The sequence below is a fragment of the Salmo salar genome, chromosome ssa29 (assembly GCF_905237065.1).
Source record: "Salmo salar chromosome ssa29, Ssal_v3.1, whole genome shotgun sequence".
Taxonomy (NCBI): Eukaryota; Metazoa; Chordata; class Actinopteri; order Salmoniformes; family Salmonidae; genus Salmo; species Salmo salar.
Window position 1 is genome coordinate 24,174,289 of NC_059470.1, and position 25,425 is coordinate 24,199,713.

Below are 25,425 nucleotides of genomic sequence, written 5' to 3' on the forward strand. Positions count from 1 at the left end.
CTTTTTCCTCCAAACATAACGATGGTCATTATGGCCAAACAGTTCTATTTTTGTTTAATCAGACCAGAGGACATTTCTCCAAAAAGTACGATCTTTGTCCCCATGTGCAGTTGCAAACCATAGTCTGACTTTTTTTATGGTGGTTTTGGAGCAGTGGCTTCTTCCTTGCTGAGCAGACTTTCAGGTTATGTTGATGTAGGACTTGTTTTACTGTGGATATAGATACTTTTGCACCTGTTTCCTCCAGCATCTTCACAAGGTCCCTTGCTGTTGTTCTGGGATTGACTTGCACTTTTCGCACCAAAGTACGTTCATCTGGAAATTGCTCCCAAGGATGAACCAGACCTGTGGAGGTCTTCAATTTCTTTTCTGAGGTCTTGGCTGATTTATTTTGATTTTCCCATGATGTCAAGCAAAGAGGCACTGAGTTTGAAGGTAGGCCTTGAAATACATCCACAGGTATACCTCCAATTGACTCAAATTATGTCATTTAGCCTATCAGAAGCTTCTAAAGACATGCACAAAGTAAATGTCCTCACCGACTTAGTTTGTTAACAAGACATTTGTGGAGTGGTTGAAAAACAAGTTTTAATGACTTCAACCTAAGTGTATGTACACTTCCGACTTCAACTGTATAAGAAAATTGAGGAGAGAGCATACCTCAACTTAATTAGGTCTATACTCAATAGCCTAACTGTTAAATGTGCCAGGCTTTATAAATCATATATATCTACAGAAATAAGACAGATCATGCTTCTGTTGCCTGTTTGAGTATTTGTTTAATTGCCTGATTCCGTGAGCACCAAGACTCATGCAACGGAAAAATGTTGGATAAAGCAATTTCACAGATTTGGCTGTTTTTAATCTTTGCTATGCTGTAATAAAGTCTTTATTATTTGGTGTTGTTTACATTGTTTCAAACAGGCAGAAAATTGCTAGTGTAATATAACAGCACCTGTTTGTCATACATATGCAACTCTTGCTCCTATACCCTCCTTTTCTTGATCTCCTTATTGTTATTATTACAATTATTATGATCGTCATTATAAAAGTCGTTATCATTAGTAGGCTTTGTATAGTAGCCTTGTGTAACCACCATCGAACTGTAGGCCTAAAAGCGCATCCTGTTTAGTCTTAATAACTGTAACTTAGTTAGGCCCATATTTCAATATATAGGCTACTGTATCAATCAATCATTCATTTGTTCATGCCGTCAAACAGCATATGAGACATTAATGCTTTGAAATGCAATCAAGCATTTTAGTTTTAAAATTAAATAACAAAGGGAGCTTTTAATAATGAGCCTAAACAATAAATAAACCACAATTCACGAATGCATGCAACTGTTTTTAGTCTACTGTAATAAAGGCTTTATATATGTTTTTCTCGTTAGAACAGACTCTCTGGTACACTTATTTATTTAATGTTGTTTACACTGTTTCAAGTGGTCAGAAATGTTTTTTATATTGTAATCTAACAGCATCTGTCACGTCCTGACCAGTAAAGGGGTTATTTGTTATTGTAGTTTGGTCAGGACATGGCAAGGGGTGTTTGTTTTATGTGTTTTGGGTTTTTGGTTAATGTTCTATGTTTGTATATTTCTATGTTCGTTCTAGTCTTTCTATTTCTATGTTTAGTTTATTGGGTTGACCTTCAATTGGAGGCAGCTGTTCCTCGTTGCCTCTAATTGAAGGTCCTATTTAGTAGGGGTGTTTTTTCATGGGTTTTTGTGGGTAGTTGTTCCGTAAGTGTAGCTGTGTGCCTCACAGGACTGTTTTCTCGTCGTTGTTTTGATTAAGTGTTTGTTTTGGTTTTTCTTCATAATAAAGAAGATGACCATACACATTCCCGCTGCTCCTTGGTCCCATTCTTACGACGAGCGTGACAGAACTACCCACCACCAACGGACCAAGCAGCAGGCCCAGGAGAAGCAAGGATCCTGGGCCAGGGACAGAAGGGAGTGGAGGACATCATGGACAAGGGACAAGACCCTGCCATGGAAACAGGTGGAGACAGCGAGGGAGGAACGGCGACAGTACGAAGAGCGTGCCCAACGACGGAAGCACGAGAGGCACCCCCAAGACATTTTTTTGGGGGGGCACATGGGTAGTTTGGCTGGGCCAAGGGTGAGCCCTAAGCCAACTCCCCGTGCTTATTATGGGGAGCAGCGGATCAGAAGATCGCCGGTCTATGCAGAAGTGCGCACGATGTCGCCCATGCGCACGCACAGTCCGGTGCGAGCGATTCCAGCCCCTCGCAAGTGCCGTGCTAGAGTGGGCATCCAGCCAGGTAGGAGTATGCCTGTGCAGTACATCTGGCCACCAGTACGTCTACTAGGCCCAGGCTACCCTGCGCCTGCTCTACGCACGGCAGCCATCAGGCCTCTACACAGCCCAGTTCACCCTGTGCCAGCACTCCGCCCGTGCAGGGCTACTGTTACCACCCAGCCAGGACGGGTTGTGCAGGCTGTGCGCTCCAGACCTCCAGTGCTTGTTCATGGCCTGGTGTATCCAGTTCCTGCTCCTCGCACTAGCACTGAGGTGCATGTCTCTAGTCTGGCGCCTCCAAAGCCAGCACCACGCACCAGGCCTCCAGTGCATCAGCCCAGTCCAGTATGTCCTGTTCCTGCTCCTCGCACTAGCCTTGAGGTGCGTGTCTCCAGTCTGGTACCTCCAGTACCAGCCCCACGCACTAGGCCTCCAGTGCGTCAGCCCAGTCCAGTTCGTCCTGCTCCTGCTCCTTGCACTGGCCTTGAGGTGCGTGTTACCAGTCTGGCGCCTCCAAAGCCAGCCCCACGCACCAGGCCTGTAGTGCGCCTGTCCAGTCCAGAGCTTCCGGAGACAGTTCCCCGTCCAGAGCTTCCGGAGACAGTTCCCCGTCCAGAGCTTCCGGAGACAGTTCCCCGTCCAGAGCTTCCGGCAACAGTTCCCGCCCAGAGCTTCCGGCGTCAGTTCCCTGCCCAGAGCTTCCGGCGACAGTTCCCCGTCTAGAGCTTCCGGCGACAGTTCCCCGTCCAGTGCTTCCGGCGACGTCCTACAGTCCGGAGCCTGCAAAGCCGGCCCACAGTCCGGAGCCTGCAGAGACGGCCCACAGTCCGGAGCCTGCAGAGACGGCCCACAGTCCGGAGCCTGCAGAGACGGCCCACAGTCCGGAGCCTGCAGAGACGGCCCACAGTCCGGAGCCTGCAGAGACGGCCCACAGTCCGGAGCCTGCAGAGACGGCCCACAGTCGCCCTACAGTCCAGAACCGGCACAGCCAGAGTCTCCCTACAGTCCGGAACCGGCGCAGCCAGAATCGCCCTTCAGTCCGGAACCGGCGCAGCCAGAATCGCCCTACAGTCCGGAACCGGCGCAGCCAGAGTCGCCCTTCAGTCCGGAGCTCCCAGAGTCGCCCTTCAGTCCGGAGCTCCCAGAGTCGCCCTCCAGTCCGGAGCTCCCAGAGTCGCCCTCCAGTCCGGAGCTCCCAGAGTCGCCCTCCAGTCCGGAGCTCCCAGAGTCGCCCACCTTTGGGGGGGGGGGGTTTATGTCACGTCCTGACCAGTAAAGGGGTTATTTGTTATTGTAGTTTGGTCAGGACGTGGCAGGGGGTGTTTGTTTTATGTCTTTCGGGTTTTTGGTTAATGTTCTATGTTAGTATATTTCTATGTTCATTCTAGTCTTTCTATTTCTATGTTTAGTTTATTGGGTTGACCTTCAATTGGAGGCAGCTGTTCCTCGTTGCCTCTAATTGAAGGTCCTCTTTAGTAGGGGTGTTTTTTCATGGGTTTTTGTGGGTAGTTGTTCCGTAAGTGTAGCTGTGTGCCTCACAGGACTGTTTTCTCGTCGTTGTTTTGATTAAGTGTTTGTTTTGGTTTTTCTTCATAATAAAGAAGATGAGCATACACATTCCCGCTGCGCCTTGGTCCCATCCTTACGACGAACGTTACAGCAACTGTTTGGCACACATAATACTCACTCAACAATTGCTCCTATACCCTTCTTTTTCTGGATCTCCAGTAGTTTCCACAACTAAGTCAAATGTCTTCCACAGATCTGACTTCCCCTTTCCCTGCTGAGCAACCAGTAACCCATTTCCAGTTTCTTTTTCACGTCTTCCACATCCACTTTTCTGTCACGTGTTACTGTGTTGGGAGTTTGTTATAACCAATTTATTGATGCGATTATGATAGGCTATAGCTCAGGCCCTATTGGTCACATGCATGCGATGCTTACATGTTTCACGTAAAGAGACCAAGGGTTAAGCGAACAGGGAATGTTTTTCCTAAACAAATTAGAGATTTCGATAACTTTTCAGTCAGAAACAAGTAAGAAAGAAAATGGCTGAAATGATGTAGCAGCTTCAGCACGAAAACCACAATAAACACTTGCTGTGCTGCCTTTGAGCTGCAGTAGGGAGGAGAGCGAGACAGCATTGGCCATTCACACTGTCATTTTTTTTAACAGTGTGACCATTGGGATCTTGAGTCATTTGTGTATCTTAATTACTTAATCACACAGTCTGCTTAAAACATCAGACGAGCTCAGTGCATATGTAGTTGGTTTTATTCAAACACATAGTGTGTATCTGTCTATATATGGAAAAATACTTTCAACATTTAGACCAATCGATTGGTTGAAAGAACAGGACGACTCTCAGGCAAGCAAGATTTATTTTAGTCGTAGACAAACCTAATATGCTCACTAAGGAAAACTGAACAAAGCGTCTTTGAACAATTTCAACTGTATCTGTACAGTTATTTAAGTGGCTATTCTTTGGAAACATTTTAGTTTGTTTATAGGATAGTGGGAGATAACGAAAATGTATTTTTCTCCCATCCTTGTGCTGGCAAATTACCTACATCTCGCTCTCCAATGTTTCCCCCCACACACAATCCCTCCCCCCAGGGTATTTATCTTTGCCATTTTAAAAAGGATTGGACTCAATTTGCCATGCTTCATGTCAGTAAACTGGAGAATTCCATAGTTGATTTTGACCCGTCATTAAACTGCACAGTGGGCAAAAATTGTTTATTGAAACTTTCCCCCCATTAGTCATTTATAAGATTTAGTTCATGATGGATGTACTGTTTTTATTCAATTCGAAATCTGAATACTGGTATTGGGCATATGGAGGTGTCAATCAAAAGGTGTTGTCCTTTGATTGGTCAAGGTGTGTGGGGGTTGTGGTAAAAACCAATGACAGGACCTATTAATTTCACTGTTTGGCTTTTAGACCAACACCGTCAAGCTCCAGCACTTTCAATTTCCATATGTCATTCAAACAAGCCTCTGCTGGTGGCCAAACACACTCTCTGAAACACACACACACACACACACACACACACACACACACACACACACACACACACACACACACACACACACACACACACACACACACATAGACACACACACACACATAGACACACACACAAAACAGTCATTATACTTATTTGTCCCTTGCTGAGAAGATAAATGTGGCCAACTCTGTCAGGTACATTTCCAACAGCATGTCAGGTTCATGAAACATCACAGGAGCTTCACAGGGTGACATGGAACAGGCCCTAACAGGATTGCGGCAGCTAATTCAGTTTTTCCACTGTAACGCAGGGTGTACAGCAGTCCCAAATATCCTGGGTAATGGCACTATTGATCCTCGACATCTGAAGCCAAGTAATAAAGGTTGAGGTGTGTGACAGCCCACTGAGTGAGAGATGGGGCGTGGAGAAAAATGTGACGAGAGGATAAATTCATGGTCTTTTTCTCTCTCCCTCTCTGTCGCGCCTTCTCTCAGTCGCTCCGTCTCTCTCCCCTGCTCAGATACCCTGTTCCATCCCTTTCAATTGTTTTTTTCCCCAGCCGGCAAGGTCAAACCCTTTTGATACTTTTCCTCCTCAAGTTCCAACTTTCCTTGAACTTAGAGGAAATTTCACTTTTATGACTTATAATTAACTTTTTAGCTGCCATCATTACTCACTGTATAAACCGCTACCGTAAAGACACTAATACTCACTGTAGAAAATGCTACCGTAAAGACACGAATACTTACTGAATAAACTGCTACCGTAAAGACACTAATACTCACTGAGTAAACTGCTACTATAAAGACCGTAAAGACACTAATACTCACTGTATAAACTGCTACTGTAAAGACGCTAATACTCACAATATATACTGCTACCCTAAAGATGCTTATATTCACTATATATACTGCTACTGTAAAGACACTAATACTCACTGTATATACTGCTACCGTAAGGACACTAAAACTCACTATATACTGTGCATTCAGAAAGTATTCAGTCCCCTTCACTTTTTCAAGATTTTTTTTATGTTAGAGCCTTACTCTAAAATGGAAGAAATAGTTTTTTCCCCCCTCATCAATCTACACACAATACCCCATAATGACAAAGTAAAAACAGGTTTTTAGACATTTATTTATTAACAATAAATAACTGATATCACATATACATAACTATTCAGACCCTTTACTCAGTACTTTGTTGAAGCACCTTTGGCAGTGATTACAGCCTTACGTCTTCTTCGGTATGACACTACAAGCATGGCACACCTGTATTTGGGGAGTTTCTCCCATTCTTCTCTGTAGATCCTCTCAAGCTCTGTCTAGTTGGATGGGGAGCGTTGCTGCACAGCTATTTTCAAGTCTCTCCGGAGATGTCCGATCGGGTTCAAGTCCGGGCTCTGGCTGGGCCACTCAAGGACATTCAGACACTTGTCCCTGAAGCCACTCATGCGTTGTCTTGGCTGTGTGCTTAGGGTCATTGTCCTGTTGGAAGGTGACACTTCGGCACAGTCTGAGGTCCTGAGCGCTCTGGAGCAGGTTTTCATCAAGGAACTCTCTGTACTTTGCGCCGTTCATCTTTCTCTCGACCTGACTTGTCTCCCAGTCCCTGCCGCTGAAAAACAACACACACAGCATGATGCTGCCACCACCATGCTTCACCGTAGGGATGTTATTGGCCAGGTGATGAGCGGTGCCTGATTTCCTCCAGACGTGACGCTTGGCATTCAGGCCAAAGAGTTCAATCTTGGTTTCATTAGACAAAATAATCTTGTTTCTCATGGACTGAGAGTCCTTTAGGTGCCTTTTGGCAAACTCCAAGAGGGCTGTCATGTGCCTTTTACTGAGGAGTGGCTTCCGTCTGGCCACTCAACCACAAAGGCCTGATTGGTAAAGTGCTGCAGAGACGGTTGTCCTTTTGGAAGGTTTTCCCATCTCCACAGAGGATCTCTGGAACTCTGTCCGAGTGACCATCGGGTTCTTGGTCACCTCCATGACCAAGGCTCTTCTCCTCCGGTTGCTCAGTTTAGCCGGGCGGCCAGCTCTAGGAAGAGTCTTGGTGGTTCCAAACTTTTTCCACTTAAGAATGATGGAGGCCACTGTGTTCTTGGGGACCTTCAATGCTGCAGAATTTTTTTGGTACCCTTTCCCAGATCTGTACCTTGACGCTATGGACAATTCCTTCGACCTCATGGCTTAGTTTTTGCTCTGACAACTGTGGGACCTTATATAGACAGGTGTGTGCCTTTCCAAATCATGTCAAATCAATTGAATTTACCACAGGTGGACTCCGATCAAGTTGTAGAAACATCTCAAGGATGATCAATGGAAACAGGATGCACTTGAGGTCAATTCCGAGTCTCATAGCAAAGGGTCTGAGTACTTATGTAAAAAATTCTAAAAACCTGTTTTGCATTGTCATTATGGGGTATTGTGTGTTGATTGATGAGGAGAAAAATGTCTTTAATCAATTTTAGAATAAGGCTGTAACGAAACAAAATGTGGAAAAAGTGAAGGGGTCTGAATACTTTCCAAATGACACTAATACTCAGAAAATATACTCCTACCGTGAAGACACCAATACTCTCTGTACCTACAGGTGCAATCAAATGAGTCCGTCACTGGTGATGGAGACAATGAATGAGCCTTCTGAAACCCACCCTCGGCAGTGTGATAATATTCTGTACCATCAATCTTTGACTCATTAAACCCAATAGAAGAGTTTCACTGCGGACAGCAGAGAGCATCCATTGGGAGAAATTACTAATTATAACAGTGCATCTATAATAGAGCCTTATTTTCTGAATCAGGCAGTATTAGAGTAGAGTAGGTGTTTTAGTAATTGTTTGGATACACAGTTATTGTGTTTGGCTGATAACATTTGGCTTTTTCCCATGTTTAAATGCACAGTTAATGGAATCAGTAGACCTATCCAAATTTCTTATTAACAAGGACAGAGAACTTGCGCAAAGAATTTCAACTCGGATTGAAAGAAGTTTCTTTCTCACAGTAAGGACCGTAGTCAACGTTGTTGAGTGTTCAGTGTATTACTGAATTCATTTTATTTCTGTATTTGGTAGTCCTATATAATATGACATTGAATTCAACCCATCTCTCATCAAACCATTGGGCTTTCTTTGTGTTGTCATTCATGGTAACAGGGTGATTGGCCACCCTGAGTTGTGAGTGTGTGTGTCAGTCATTCATTAACTGTCAAAGAGCTGCCACTGCTGACTAGAACACAGTGGTTGTTTGGGAACACCACGCATGAGGGCCCCCAATATCCTCACCTCCCTAGGAGCCAGGGCCCTTATCCCTCCATATCCCCAGTTTGGGAGACATGGATCCCCAATCTGCTACTGTCTGGAATAGCTGCATTCCTTTGGGAGACAGTAGGCTTGATGTGTGTAGCTCACATAATGCAGAGCGGAGTCAGAAAAAATCCATCCTATAGAACGGAGAGGGACAATACCTTGCCGGGCATGATGAAGTTTACCCCAATCTCTGTTTTTCTGTATTTGTGTATGTATCAGATTTGCATGTAGTACACTGTCACTGATAGATGATACATTGAGGAAAATATACTGAACAAAAATATAAATGCAACATGCAACAATTTTAAAAGATTTTACTGAGTTACAGTTCATATAAGGAAATCAGTCAATTTAAATAAATGATTTAGGCCCTAATACATGACTGGGAATACAGATACGCATCTGTTGGTCACAGATACCTTTAAAAAAAGGTAGGGGCGTGGATCAGAAAACCTGTCAGTATCTGGTGTGACCACCATTTGCCTCACATCTCCTTCGTATAGAGTTGATCAGACTGTTGATTGTGGCCTGTGGAATGTTGTCCCACTCTTCAATGGTCATGCTAAATTGATGGATATTGGTGGGAACTGGAACACGCTGTTGTACACGTCGATCCAGAGCATCCCAAACATGCTCAATTGGTGACATGTCTGGTGAGTATGCAGGCCATAGAAGAACTGAGACATTTTCAGCTTCCAGGAATTGTGTACAGTTCCTTGTGACATATGGCTGCATTATCATCCTGAAACATTTTTTTATTTTTTTTAATTTTATTTCACCTTTATTTAACCAGGTAGGCTAGTTGAGAACAAGTTCTCATTTACAACTGCGATCTGGCCAAGATAAAGCAAAGCAAAGCAGTGCATCACAAACAACAACACAGAGTTACACATGGAATAAACAAACATACAGTCAATACTAGAATAGAAAAAGTCTATATACAATGTGTGCAGAGGAGGTAAGGCAATAAATAGGCCATAATAGGCCATAGTGGCGAAATAATTACAATATAGCAATTAAACACTGGAGTGATAGATGTGCAGAAGATGAGTGTGCAAGTAGAGATACTGAGGTGATGGCGGGGGATGAATGGCATGACAATAGACCTCAGGATCTTGTTGCAGTATCTCTGTGCATTCAAATTGCCATAGATAAAATGCAATTGTGTTAGTTGTCCGTAGCTTATTCCTGCCCATACCATAACCCCACCGCCACCATGGAGCACTCTGTTCACAATGTTGACATCAGCAAATCGCTCGCCCAAACGACGCCATACACGTGGTCTGCGGTTGCAAGGCCGATTGGACATACTGCCAAATTCTCTAAATCAACATTGGAGGTGGCTTATGGTAGAGTAATGAACATTAAATTATCTGGCAACAGCTCTGGTGGACATTCGTGCAGTCAGCATGCCTATTGCATGCTCCCTCACCACTTGAGACATCTGTGGCATTGTGTTGTGTCACAAAACTGCACATTTTAGTGTGGTTTTTTATTGTCCCCCAGCACAAGGTACACCTGTGTAATGATCATGCTGTTTAATCTGCTTCTTGGTATGCCACACCTCTCAGGTGGATGGATTATTTTGGCTAAGGATAAGTGCTCACTAACAGGGATGTAAACAAATTTGTGCACAAAATTTGAGAGAACATTTCTGGAATCTTTTATTTCAGCTCATGAAACATGGGACCAACACTTTACGTGTTGCGTTTATAATTTTGATCAGTGTATGTGGGTGGATGTGGGGAATATTTTACAACCGGGAATGAAAAGTAAGAAATGTAAATGTACATAAAAACACCATTATCCATCCACTAGGTGCCAGTGTTGGTTTGTTTTTGGGAAACTGCTTGTTGTTTCCTGTCCACCAGACTATAATGAAGAGGTGTGGATGTGTCCTGTTTGCCCAGGCAATGGGCCGGTGTGCATAGAGTAGGTTAAGCTGTTGTCTGAGGCAAATGTACTCCATGATATGGCAGTTCTGTACCACGGGCAGTGGCAGCATCCTTGTCCTGTGCATGTTTCTGATTCAGCGTCACAGACAGTGACATCACTACCTGACCTTGCTTTTAACTACTGCTGTTATGGTACTCCTGAGTCTAAACATGAACATAGAAAAATGCCATCAATGGATAGCTGTAGACATGTTGCATGTACCCTAAAGAATAAAGGGTTGGGCCTACTGTTGCTTTTACATTCTGTTTTCATTTAAATAAGTCATTAATACTTGATAATACCTTAAGCTTGTTATGACATAATTCCTGAGTGATGGTAACTAGACATGAGTCTTACTGTAGAGGTATCCCTATGGTTCTAGAATGGCTCTCTAGAGCACAGAAGATAGGCCAATCCCTTCTCCCTTGATAACTACCATGCCTTGGATGCAGCAACGCCCTCTTTTTAAGCTCTATGGCTGAATCCTAACCCCACAGTGCCAGGGCTTTAGTTGAATCTGAGGAGAAGCTAGAATATATCCACCCTTAGCTACTGCACCCCAGGGTACTGCTGCTCAAAATGTAATCACATTTACCGTGTAGCCTATCCACATCACCAAGCCTAGCACTCCTTTCCCCATCTCACCCTCCCACAGGGAAGGTGTGTGAGTGCCATGTACAGTGTACCACCTGTGTTGTCTAATAACCTATCAAATATACGTTAATGACTTCCATTTTTGGGTGAATCTGAACACTTGTTGCATATGCATCATAGTCCCTGGCAGATATGTTGTAGCAGCATGTATCATTTACAGAGCCCTTTGCGTATGCAAAACCCCCAGCACAGAGCAGATACACTTATTCTAGGAACTCCTGCCTGGAGTGTTCCGTATGCCATAGAGACAGCCAGGATGAGTTTAAGATTATTCTGGTCTCCCAGGTTCCCACGGGGAAATAATATCCTTGTACGGTGCTGATGGGCGAGAGAGATATGTTCTGTGTATCCAATTACTCTTTGAGGCAATACAAGTCTAAATCAGCTTAAAAACTCTGCTCAGGAAATAGCATTTGCAGTCGCAGCATTAGGCAGAATAGCAGTTTAAGCCTCATGGCACTTAGGCTATAGAATTATGCTCCATGCTCCGTTGCAGCTGCTTGCTGTGTGTATTTCTTAGAATGGCATCTAAATAGTTGATAGTACCCCGGTCCTAATACTGTAGGTAATACATGCTGACTATTAATATCCAAGTGAAGTTATTGTAACTCAGCCAAAGATTTCTTTGATATGATGTGGTGTAAATGCCTTTGTGGCACATGGCTATCAATTGTGCATGCCCGAAGTTGTATGTATTTTTTACTGTCCCTATAACTGATTTTCTATCGTTTTAGAATACCAAGTTTACCCAGTAATATAACTTTATTAACAGAATCGAGTGACAATATAACCGTTTAATACATTTTTTCGACTTTCATAACCTTTGTCTCACCTGCCGTTTCGCCATAGGGGGGCACTCTTGTACTATGGCACCCTCAGCACCGGTGGAGACCGTGAGGAAAATATAATAAACTCGGAAAACAGATTCCTTGTACCCATGCAATCTGCAAAGTGGTGATAATTCGTTTTGGGCTGACATAGCTCTGGTGTTTTTTTTGTGGTTTTTTTTCAGATGTTGTCGCTTGGATAAGTGGGACAGAACACGAGGGCATCGTTCATTTAAGAGGTAGCCTAATGAGTGATGTGGTATTGAGAAGTCTTTGAACAGTTTGCTATCTGCGGTCACTTCTTATGCAGCAGAGAGAAAGAGAGAAAGAGGGAAGCATTGAAGCTGCTCTCTCTTTCAGCTTCGGATAACCATCGCTTTGTATGCTGTAAATGATTCATATATTTTTTCACAACCGATCATCTATTTCGGTTCAAGTTTGGAGGGTGCAGAAACCACATTCCAGATGCATCAAATACAATCGAAAGGATCCCTATTCCCCAAACGGTTTGAAGGATGAAACTACGTGCTGTGAATTCAGAGTAAGACCTCAACTAATTTTGTCTCGTTCTTTTTGGACCTATCTGTATGATTGACTATCCTACAAACCTGAAATGGGACAATATATAATCGAATATATAATTTGACAATCATTTGGTCTGCTTGTTCGGGGTACTGATTCCGAGACTAAAAAGGATACCCGTGCCTATATATAAGTTTTAAACTAACACCGCGTCAATTAGACGACATCCCTTCACAGTTTCCCTATTGACATGCTGTAGGGTCTTTTCCCCCATATGGAATCATGGCTTCGATGTATCAGAGGTTCACGGGCAAGATCAACACCAACAGATCTTTCCCCAACCCACCTGAAGCTAGCCACCTACTCGGCGGGCAAACAGTTGAAGACGAGAATACCGTGAAGATCCCGCGCCCCTGTCAAGACGTACGGCCCCGTTTCCAATGCCAACAACAGAGGACCGCATGTGGGGACGAAGAAGAGGATGTAAGAAACACATTTCGCCCCCCTGCATCCCTCCCTCTTTAGCCAGGCTCCCTTGTGCGCATCCAATCAAAATGTCATGACGGCAGAGGGTTATGCATGCAGCAGATATTACATTATTATCCCCGCGTGCATAACTCACTGTCGTCATGGCATTTTTATTCAGAAGAGAAGTGGTTTTACATTACTTTATTATGTCTTGTATACATAGGCTATATACTCAGTTCATCAAATGACCGACGATATATCACGGCAAAGGAAACGTGTCAGTATGAAACAGGCTCTGCGTAATTGTGTACAGTTATTGGATGAGGACGTTTCCGTGCAGTTTCTAGGTTACTGTCATGTATGTGGTCAGACTGTAGTTACTATCCGAGTTGAATATTACTGTCTGTTCTTTATTGAACTGCCGCCAATGAACATTCTTCAGCTGTTTGTGGGCGAGTATCTCGGTCCAAAATTGCCTACGTTATTTAGCTGACACAACATTATATCGGGGCTGGTGTTATTAGATTCGGCCAGGGTTTTTTATTTGCGAACATGGCGGCAGTTTCAGAATTTTACCGCGTGAAGTTTTGACGCAACGTCCTGTCTGATTTTTTTCTCTTGAAAGTAATGTGATGTTGAGATGTGATGGAAATACACAGGAACAGTCATGTTTGAACTACTGCATGATATACCTAGATAAACGAGTAGTAGGCCTGTGCTATGCTTATTCAATTTCACTGTCTTATTAATGTGAACCACCAGGCTTTGTGATATCAATGACAACCATTCGAAGTCTGTCATCGGGTCGCTTTAGCTCGTTAAAATTGAATTACATTTCCACAATTGATGAACTTTTCAAAGTTTGTGAAAAAAAAGTCACGTAAGGCCTATAAAGCATCTTATCGCCAAGAGCCGCTCCATTTCACTGCCCGTGGTGCTCAATAAGCCCATCTCGCTCCACATTGTGCTCCAGTTCAGTGTTGATTTCGCTGTCCAAGGTTCTGAAAACGTTATTCGCTCTACTCTCATCCACTATCCAGGGTGCTGAAATGTTGGTCACATAGCCGAGGAAATATATAGTACATAAGCAAAAGTATGTGGACACCTGCTCGTAGAACATCTCATTCCAAAAACATGGACATTAATATGGAGTTGGTCCCCCCTTTTCTGCTATAACAGCCTCCACTTTCTGGGAAGGCTTTCCACTAGATGTTGGAATATTGCTGTGGGGACTTGCTTCCATTCAGCCACAAGAACATTAATGAGGTCGGCACTGATGTTGGGCGATTAGGCATGGCTCATTGTCGGCGCGTTCCAATTCATCCCAAAGGTGTTCGATGTGGTTGAGGTCAGGGCTCTGTGCAGGCCAGTAAAGTTCTTCCACACAGATCTCGACAAACCTTTTCAGTATAGACCTCGCTTTGTGCACAGGGGCATTGTCATGCTGAAACAGGAAAGCGCCTTCCCCAAACTGTTGCCACAAAGTTGGAAGCACAGAATCATCTAGAATGTAATTGTATGCTGTAGCGTTAAGATATCGCATCACTGGAACTAAGGGGCCTAGCCCGAACCATGAAAAAACTGCCTCAGACCATTATTCCTCCTCCACCAAACTTTACAGTTGGCACTCGGGCAGGTAGCGTTCTCCTGGCATGCGCCAAACCCAGATTCCTCTGTCGGACTGCCAGATGGTGAAGCGTGATCCATCACACCAGAGAACGTTTCCACTGCTCCAGAGTCCAATGGCGACGAGCTTTACACCACTCCAGCCGACGCTTGGCATTGTGTATGGTGATCTTAGGCTTGTGTGCGGCTGCTCGGCCATCGAAATCCATTTAATGAAGCTCCCGACAAACAGTTCTTGTGCTGATGTTGCTTCCAGAGGCAGTTTGGAACTCGGTAGCAAGTGTTGCAACCGAGGACAGCGCTATGGGCTTCATCACTCGGCAGTCCCGTTCTGTGAGCTTGTGTGGCCTACCACTGAGCCGTTGTTGCTCCTAGACATTTCCACTTCACAATAACAGCACATACAGCTGACCGGGGCAGCTCTAGCAGGGCAGACATTTGACGAACTGACTTGTTGGAAAGGTGGCATCCTATGACGGTGCCACGTTGAAAGTCACTGAGCTCTTCAGTGAGGCCATTCTACTGCCAATGTTTGTCTATGGAGATTGCATGGCTGTGCTCGCTTTTATACACCTGTCAGTAACGGATGTGGCTGAAATAGCCAAATCCACTAATTTGAAGGGGTGTCCACATAGTTTTGTATATATATATATATATATATATATATATATATATATATAGTGTAGATGAATTATAGCCTTATGTATCTCAACCTCTAAACAGCCACGTTAGCTATGGTCTATCCTATCAGGTTGATAAGATGAACACTGCACTGCTTTATTTATTTATTTATTTATTTACCAAACTGCAATCCCAACAAAATATGTCAACGTTTTTCTGTTGCTATTCGTGATGTTCCTTGCCATTGTTTTTGACTCTGTTGTTCCAAAAGATCGAGTTTTATCATGCTAACTTGATCCGTGCTGTTGTGCATCTGTGAGTACTTTTTCACACCATGTCCTCCAACCATATCTCATGTTTTCAGTGGAAGTGTGTTCTGCTAAATGATTTATTTACGCCATCGGTTTACCTTGACAAAACCGTGAACCACTATGGCTTGTCGTTTTATTGAGATGATCACTATTTACAGCTAGTCGTTAAACATTCCCCTGTCAGGTTTGTGAGTGGCTGGCCATTCAAGCTGATTGTACTAATGAGTGGTGTGCTGTATAAAATACGGGTTGAGGTTTGCATGCATACAGTATTTCATGAGATTGACTCATTGGCCAATGGTGGTTTCTTTGTGTTTGTTGACTCAGGTAGTTCTAGTGTGATTAGAATTCAGTACACACATTGATGAATGATAGGCAATGAATAGAAGTGGTAAGACTGTATGTGTGTGTGGGGGGGGGGGGGGGGGTGTTCTGATGATGGTTCAAGCCTCTCCCTCCAATAATGCACTTTCTATTAGTCATGGGTGGAAAAATCGATAGTTACATTTCGGGATATTATTTTAGAAGATATATCACAGTATTATTTTTGACAATATCGCAATATTATTTGTGCTCTAGTTGGCAGCACCTTCACCAAAACTTGTATTTTTTTCCTGCATAGCTTGTTCTCCAGCTTATTTTTAAATACTGAGCCAATTTGTTTTCAGCACTTTTATTTCCATGACTGATCAAAATTGTTCTAATAATTACAATAGTAATACAGGACCCAAAGTCGCTTTTCATGGCTCTCTCTTGTCTCTCTGCTGCAGATATATGGTGAGCAATAAAATCACAGTATCTAATTGCAATACATATAGAATCATGAGAATTGTAATACATATCATAACTGCACCTAAGTATGGTGATACATCGTATGCCAGCAGCATACCACCCTGCATACCACTGCTGGCTTGCTTCTGAAGCTAAGCAGGGTTGGTCCTGGTCAGTCCCTGGATAGGAGACCAGATGCAGCTGGAAGTGGTGTTGGAGGGCCAGTAGGAGGCACTCTTTCCTCTGGTCTAAAATAAAAAATATCCCAATGCCCCAGGGCAGTGATTGGGGACATTGCCCTGTGTAGGGTGCTGTCTTTTGGATGGGATGTTAAACGGGTGTCCTGACTCTCTGAGGTCATTAAAGATCCCATGTCACTTATTGTAAGAGTAGGGGTGTTAACCCCGGTGACGTGGATAAATTCCCAATCTGGCCCTCAAACCATCATGGTCACCTAATAATCCCCAGTTTACAATTGGCTCATTCCTCCTCTCCCCTGTAACTATTCCCCAGGTCGTTGCTGCAAATGAGAACGTGTTCTCAGTCAACTTACCTGGTAAAATAACGGATAAATAAAAAAATTAAAATGTAAAAAAATCGTGAGGTCCCTGGCAATTCCCAGCCCTAGATTCTATGGATTTCACTTTAAGAAGATGACATCACTAGATCAAGATGGCCACAGCAGAACCGTTTTGAAATCGTTTTCTGAAAGGGCAGGTTGAAAAGTGAAATCTCTGAAAGTGAAGTTTCCAGGATTTGATCTATGGTCAGATTTGCACTTTTACCTTCTAATGGTGTAGGCAGGAAAGCTGATCCTAGATCTGTGCTTGTGTATGACCTTTAGTTTAAAGGCATCTGCCCTGGCAAGAGTCAGTCCAGTCATGTGACTGTAATGAAACGAGGGCTGCAGTGCCATTCAGATCAAGCTGTCCAAGTGAAAAGGACTAATCCATGTGTGATGAGAAGCATACCGACTGACCCTCCTATGGAAACGCCACCATTGAGGGAGATTGAGGCATTGCCCTGTCATTGCCCTGCCACTTTTCAATCTTTTCTTGGGTCCTGTTCAGTAGGGCACACCGCAGCAAGAAGTTTTGCAACTGTATTTTTCTCATCCTACTCTGTCTTCTCATACTTTTTGTGTGTCCCCTCATCCCTTTAAAACGTTGAATTATGTCGTCATTGGGCTCCAGTCTATCCTCTGGTGAGAAAATCCTATTTTGTCGATACATAGTGCTTCTTTCACACTATAATCCTCTCTGATGCTGCTAATTCTCTGCGTGGTGAAAAGGCTCATTGGAATCAAATCAAATGCCTCTCCTTAATTCTGGCCTCATCCTTTACGGTCCCTGGGGGTTTTCCTACTGTGTGTGCTTTCTTTAGTATGGGCATCAACTGGTCAAGGGAAATAAACTCCTGGCCCTACTTATCAAATGAGGTCCATGAAAAAATTGTATCTGAAAGTCTACATACGTTCTAGTCTTTTCTCACACTTTGCCCTGAGAGAGAGAAAGATGAGGAAAAATAGCAAAGGAATAAACACACACACACACACACACACACACACACACTTAGAGATGTTTATAGATTATCATGGCTCAAGCTCTTTGCATGCCCTCTTAAAACCTCAACCAAGAGAGAATTGAATTATTTTAGGGTTTTATGAAAACATAAATGAATATGCAAAATGGCAATAAAATGGTAAGCAGTAAATATATATTCGGATCTGTTTTTTTCTATTATATTGTTACTGTGGCAGCAGATTTAGAGCTTATTCCTCTCTGTAATGTTCAGGGTTGACATGTGCCTTACTCAGGTGGAAAAGCATTATGCAAAAACACAACACAGTGAAATAGAACCCATTTCCCGTTCCCATTCTCCATCTATGATCTCAATGGTCAGAGTGTGAATGAGTGCCCTCAATCAATTCCACTTCAACTCTCGACTTGACTGAGTTCGAATGGAATTGATCCCATGTCCAAATGATGACTTAAGCTTGAAGACTTGAATACTTTATTGTCCATCTACTCCTATGGAGAGCTAGTGTTGGATAGCTGCAGTGATGCCTCTTCGAAATAAGACTGATGACTTCACTGCGATGATAGAGTCTTTCGGCTGTAGGCAGAAAGTTGAGCTGGCGCCAGGCAGCCAGGACTGTTGCAGCATCTGTCACATCATCATGGGCTTTGGGGCTGTGTGTGTGTGTGGGGGGGGGGGGGGTGGGGGGAGCTCCAGGCTCTCCTGCTACACAAGATGGAAGATGGAGGAAATGAAGTGCAACACAGCTGGCACTAGCACACTGTTGTCGGTCTGCCATTGTGTTGCACTAGGGAATGGTGGGCATTGGGTGCATTCAACCAGAAATCTGCACATTTGAGTCCTTTACACCCTTTATAATTGGACCTAATGCAGAGCACTGCAGCAATGTAGATATACAGTCATAGTATGATGAGCAGGCAACATGCTTTGTTTTCTGTCAAATGCAATTCGCTCAACTTGACTTGGCGCAATGGCTGTGCTCTCAGTTTTGGACTGTTTCGTTCCTTAACCCATTTGCCAGTATCCGGTACCTCTCGTGGCATGAACAATTATTTTCACTGTTTGCAATGTAAAATAAAATCTGAGTTAATTCAAGTTGCCTCCTCTGTAATGAGAAAATGTGCCTGATATTTCGAAGAATTGATTTGTGTTGGGCCGGCCCGGGTTTATGGTTTGGTCAACATTGTAGCCTATATAGACCAACGCGTGACAATTGCTCTGGTGAGAGAGAAGCGCGCCTGTATCTCTCTCAGAACTAGAATGAGACTCACTTTCCATGATCTCTCTCCCTCTCTGCTAGACACCAGCCTGCAACTCTCATCTGTCCAGCGTTGCACTTCATCATGTATTTCCTTATAGAATCATAGCCGCGGGAAGCGTGCTGGAAGTGCCGCAGCACCCCTGATAAATTGAAATACATTTGCCTAATTTATAAAATTACTGCTGTCTGTTCAGAAAGAAATGAAATAATTCAGAATACTACACCAGGAGGAGGCCTATATTTTAACCACAGGGGATCAATAGATTATTTCAAATAAATAGCCTAGCTGTGGATTGTGTGTATCCCAATAACAAGGCATGCCTACAGTCGGGAACGTGTGACAAATCTGTCAATGAACAGCATGCTGCCAAAACAGGCCTTTTGCAATATTTCAAATACAATCGTGGGAAAACACCTGTTGGAAAGCAAATGGATTCTGCTGAAAAGGGAATACTAATCTGTCTGTAGGCTACCAAATACAGTATGTCATAAACTTCCAAATAGACCTATTTAGCGAGCAGCATTGTTTTACAAAGTAGAACAAGAGAGAGATAGGCTTTTGGCACATCATTGGGTGAGTCAGTGAAACAGGAAAGCTTTTTTAGGACTCTAATTTGCTCCTCATATTGTACAATATGCGTCTCCACACACCTAGGCCTAGGCTATCGATGGATTCAAGACAAGGTCGTTATTATTTATCTCAGATTCTCAGTTTGTCAGTGTCAAAGTAGCCTGTCATTTCGATCATTTGTGAGATGTTAAAAAATATTTAGCTAAAGTCTCCAGTCATCTAAAATGATGTGGAATTGCATGAAATGCATTTATAAAAGGGCAATTATTCTCAGACACTAGGCTTAAAAAACCGACTCTACTGCTCTATGACAGCACGCAAAATGTGTTCCAGTACCTCAGAGCCCCCCCCAGGTCACCACCTCTCGGCTCACTTTTAGTTTCGGTACCTCTCAATTTATAAATGAAGCACTGCACAATAGAACCAATGGGATAGTCCCAGAAGTTGAAATGCGCAGTACACATCTATTAGCAGATCCAAAACAATCTATTTTAGTGTGATATATCACCCTATATATATATATATATATATAACGCATATATATATATATATACTGTATTTATACAGTAGCCTACGTATTGTACAGTGTTACAGGCCTTACATAAAAACGTGTATATGTGGTGTTTTCTAGTGGTTCTAATTCAGCAGTAAGGCCCGGGGGGGTGTGGTGTATGGCCAATATACCACGGCTAAGGGCATAGCGACACAATGCGGAGTGCCTGGATAAAGGCCTTAGCCGTGGTATATTGGCCATATACCACAAACCTCAGGTGCCTTATTGCTGTTATAAACTGGTTACCAAAGTAATTTGAGCAGTAAAAATACATGTTTTGTCATACCAATGGTATATGGTCTGATATACCACGGCTGTCAGCCAATCAGCGTTCAGGGCTCGAACCACCCAGTTTATAATGTCATACATCAGTAGACCCCTATCTTGTTGATTCCGTATGACATGTAAGTGCACACCATTCTCCCCTGTAATGGATTATGCATGCGGTGACCGAGGTGTGAAGCAGACCTATGCTTTATTTATCACAAGCACACGTTCCGTTACCCAAATCAGGTTAAAGGTCCATAACAGGACACTTCTCGCTTAGCAATGTTTCGGACCAATCAAGGCGGCAGAAGGGGGTCACGTGACCAACAAAAACATGGAGGGGAGTTCATGTTAATGTTCTTAATGTATTCACAATGTATAGTTAGGGCAGAAATGGGCTCATTTGTTGTTTATGCGCTCAGTGTGGGTAAAAAGGTATGTCATTCATCCAACGCTCATGCAACGTTCACCCAGCTGGATATTTTTTCATACATTCATGCAGCTTTTTCTAATGAAGACAAAACAATTAGAGCTCGGTATGTAATCCATAGCAATGATTGCAAATCCAATGTAAGATAGAAGACCATTAGAGGAGGAGTGGTTCCGTACTGAACTGCAGTGTGGTCAGACATAGAAATAGAATTCTAGACTGTAGATCCATACCAGCTAGAGAGCTAACTAGTAACTCTACTTCTATGTGTTCGGTTCCCAATAGGCCGCTGCTCTCTCCACTGCCATCGGGTCACCATGGACCTGTCTCTTGGTTGCCATGGTTTCAGAGGAGGAGAGGACATGTCTGTTGGCTCTGCCTTTTCCTGAGCATCTGGCTTGAGCCAAGGACACAGATTGGCTGTGGGGCTACAGGCATCCTTAGCATGAGACTGTCCCTGTGCTTGATTGATTGGTTGCAGTAGGTTTCAAGACAGACATGAAGGAAAAGCCTTATCCTAACTGGAGAAAGGATTAAACGGTTTACGTTAACTGTAGCAGCCAACATGTCAAACGTATGCCTGGCCTAAAGCTTATGAAATAATCCGTCTATTGACTTTCATTGTTGAACATTCCAATATCTACATTTCCCATATCCACAAGTGTTCAGTCATTTAACAGGCAATAGCCTATATACACAGAAATCAAAGGTCCGCTGTCAGTGTAGAGATGCCGTTATGCATTTCTGTATTGATGTCTGAAGCTCTCCAGTTTTGTGTTGCAAAATGTCTTGTTGTCCTTCTTCTGGCTGAAGATAACAAATCCAAAGCCATTAATAACCTTGTCTTTTAAAAAAAAATCATTTTTCTCCCCCGTACACCTGGCGACCGTGTCACAGAGCATTGCTCCCGGCCCGCCACAGGAGTCGCTAGTGCGCTTCTGGGACAAGAACATCCCTGCCGGCCAAACCCTCCCCTAACCCGGACGACACTGGGCCAATTGTGCGCCATCCCATGGGTCTCCTGGTGGCGGCCGGCTGCGACAGAGCCTGGACTCCAACCAGGATTTCTAGGGGCACAGCTAGCACTGCGATGCAGTGCCTTAGACCACTGCACCTCTCGGGAGGCCCTAATAACTTAATCTCTACGTAAAACTAATTCGTACTTCCTGAAATTGGGGAAGAAAAAGCGAGCGAGAAGAGTCAACTTTTACCGCGTGAACAAGGGTGACAGGTATACTAGCGATTAGAGCGCTGAGTCAGTAACCGAAAGGTTGCTGGTTCAAATACATGAGCTGACAAGGTGAAAAATCTGTCAATGTGCCCTTGAGCAAGGTAGGGCTGGGTGGTGGTACCGTATTTTACTATAAACTGGTATTTATGCACATACTGGTTTGTGTTTTTACTTTAACAGTACTTCATTGTTTGGTTGGTTAAATGTGATATTTTACATTTACATTTTAGTCATTTAGCAGACGCTCTTATCCAGAGCGACTTACAGTAGTGAATGCATACATTTCATACATTTTTTTCTCCGTACTGGTCCCCCGTGGGAATCGAACCCACAACCCTGGCGTTGCAAACACCATGCTCTACCAACTCCAGCATGTGTAATGTCCGTTTTTATAGTTTATTCGGTTTGCTACTTGAGTCATCTTTCTCCCTCTCCTCCTGCTGCATGCTCCTTCGCACACCAAGCCCTGTCACTCAAGGAGAGAGCAGTTTCTCCAACATGTATTCACGAGCACTTTCTTGCGGTTCACTCAGCAGTTTGCATGGTCAGATAGATGCAACAACATATTGGTGACATACTGCTTTTCACAAGTGTTCTGTAATTAAACTACTCGTTTGTGTATCTACTGTGTACTAGTTTATCTTTTCATAGCAAGTTGTGGCTAAAATAAATCTTGTTAGCCACTAATGCTAATCGCTAGTAGTGCTGAGCGATTAACCCGAAATGTCGGTTATTTTTAACTTTTTAAACAACTAATTGGCCTACGTCGGTTCAATTATTTGAATTCCATTTAGTTATTTTTCTTTGAGCTCAATGCGCAGTTCTCTAGAGATAAATCGGATTAGGCCCGAACTGTGCGATGTAGTAGTGAGTTGTAGTTTGCCTCATTACGCGCACCTGGCATTCATCATTACGCGCACCAGCTCTTCATCATTAGGCACACCTGGACTCTGTTACCTCCCCTTTATCTGGCACTCCCTTAGGTTCATTCCCCAGGCAGTGTTGTTTTCTGTTGTTCATGTCTAGACGCTACTCCTACATTGCATCGGTCCATGTTTCTTGTTATATTAAACTTACCCCTGCTTCTCAACTCCCAGCGTCTATGTTACATTAGTGCAGAAAATGTGGTAATTAAGTACAATGATCATAATCCATTGCGTGCCTACCTGTCTGGTCTGTGTGGGGCAGACATGGAGTGGGAGAGAAGAGACAGAAGCATGCACGATCGAGAGGGATAGAGGGCAGTTGCTTTGCGAGGTACAGTACCAGTCAAAAGTTTGGACACACCTACTCAGGATTTTTCTTTCTTTTTACTATTTTCTACATTGTAGAATAATATCATTGTAGAATACATCAAAACTATGCAATAACACATATGGACTCATGTAGTAACCAAAAAAGTGTTGTCATCAAGGCAAAGGGTAACTACTTTGAAGAATCTCAAATATAAAATATATTTTATTTTGTTTAACCCTTTTTTTGGTTACTACATGATATATCAATTACAAAAATTAACAACAATAGTTATTTGTTTAGATGTAGTCAAAGGTATGTTTTTTTAAAATAATTCTACAAAGTCCTAGAAAAACATAGGGTTAAAGCCTATTTTCGTTTCCCTTACAACAAAATCATTACAGTGTAATCTAATTGAAAAACTTTATTAGTAGATTCGAGTAAGTAATAGAGTTATAGTAATTAAGTCCAGTTACTGCTTCTTTAGACAAGGTAGGAACGAAAACGATAATATAACCAGCCAGGTGCACAGGTGAAATGATTTGCAGTATTCCTAAACAAAACCACCAGTGCATCAACACTTGTAAAGGATGAATTGCATAAATAAATAGCATATTTAAATGTTGACTTTTATGTTACTAGTTTTTGCTTAGTAGCCAGAGGAATGCTGCCACACAGGTTGTCATGTGCTAAATGCATGGACAGTACAGATATTCTTGAAAAAAGTGAAATTTGGAAATAGAGCTGCACGTCTTGAATTATAAAAGTTATTTGACAAAGGTAAGTGTAATATAAACTGCAGAATATGCTCTTTCTGGTACTATATAGAAATCAAAATGTTTTACCTGCATGTGACTGAAGGAGGATTTGATAAAGTGATTGTCCTTTCCCTGCATCTGTAAATTACAAGATGTGCCCATCTCTTCATGTACAATTTGACAACTGATAGGCCTAATATTGTCACTAATCAGATTATTGTCAATTTAATCTTGTATATAGGCTAACTCTTTTATGTGTGAAATTACTTTCGGTATAGTTTAGGTTAGGGCTGGGCGATATGGCCAAAATATCATATCCCGATTACAGGTCATTTCATATCCCGATAACAATACATATCACGATATAGCACATTTTCTGTAAATTCAATAAATAAAGAGTTTATATAAAATGACCACATATAAAGGCATATTTCTTATTACATTTTGAATTATACTCAACAAAAAGGTACTTACTCATATTTGATTATTTCTCCTTTTATTTAGAACCTTTGCAAATGTTCAACTAAGCACGTAACAAAATAAATCAATGAATATATATATATATATATAGTTGAAGTCGGAAGTTTACATACACTTAGGTTGGAGTCATTAAAACTCGTTTTTAAACCACTCCACACATTTCTTGTTAACAAACTATAGTTTTGGCAAGTCGGTTAGGACATCTACTTTGTGCATGACACAAGTAATTTTTCCAACAATTGTTTACAGACAGATTATTTCACTTATAATTCACTGTATCACAATTCCAGTGGGTCAGAAGTTTACATACACTAAGTTGACTGTGCCTTTAAACTGCTTGGAAAATTCCAGAAAATGATGTCATGGCTTTAGAAGCTTCTGATAGGCTGATTGACATCATTTGAGTCAATTGGAGGTGTACCTGTGGATGTATTTCAAGGCCTACCTTCAAACTCAGTGCCTCATAGCTTGACATCATGGGAAAATCAAAAGAAATCAGCCAAGACCTCAGAAAAATAATTGTAGAGCTCCACAAGTCTGGTTCATCCTTGGGAGCAATTTCCAAACGCCTGAAGGTACCACGTTCATCTGTACAAACAATAGTATGAAGTTAGAAACACCATGGGACCACGCAGCCGCCATAACGCTCAGGAAGGAGACATGTTCTGTCTCCTAGAGATGAACATACTTTGGTGTGAAAAGTGCAACTCAATCCCAGAACAACAGCAAGGGACCATGTGAAGATGCTGGAGGAAACCAGTGCAAAAGTATCT

At 42.8% G+C, this 25,425-nt stretch overlaps 1 protein-coding gene across 4 annotated transcripts in view; it reads left to right on the forward strand.

The window, feature by feature from the left end:
- LOC106590427 (dipeptidyl aminopeptidase-like protein 6) overlaps positions 1-25,425 on the forward strand; it is a 348,701-nt gene that overhangs the window by 121,094 nt on the left and 202,182 nt on the right. Inside the window, exon 1 of one of the 4 annotated variants that reach the window (XM_014181447.2) lies at positions 12,123-13,015. The exons of the other annotated variants lie outside the window; for them this stretch is intronic. Coding sequence (XP_014036922.1) covers positions 12,815-13,015 — 201 coding nt within the window. The 5' untranslated portion in view covers positions 12,123-12,814. Of the gene's footprint in view, positions 1-12,122; positions 13,016-25,425 lie in introns of those variants that run through there. 4 annotated transcript variants of the gene reach the window in all.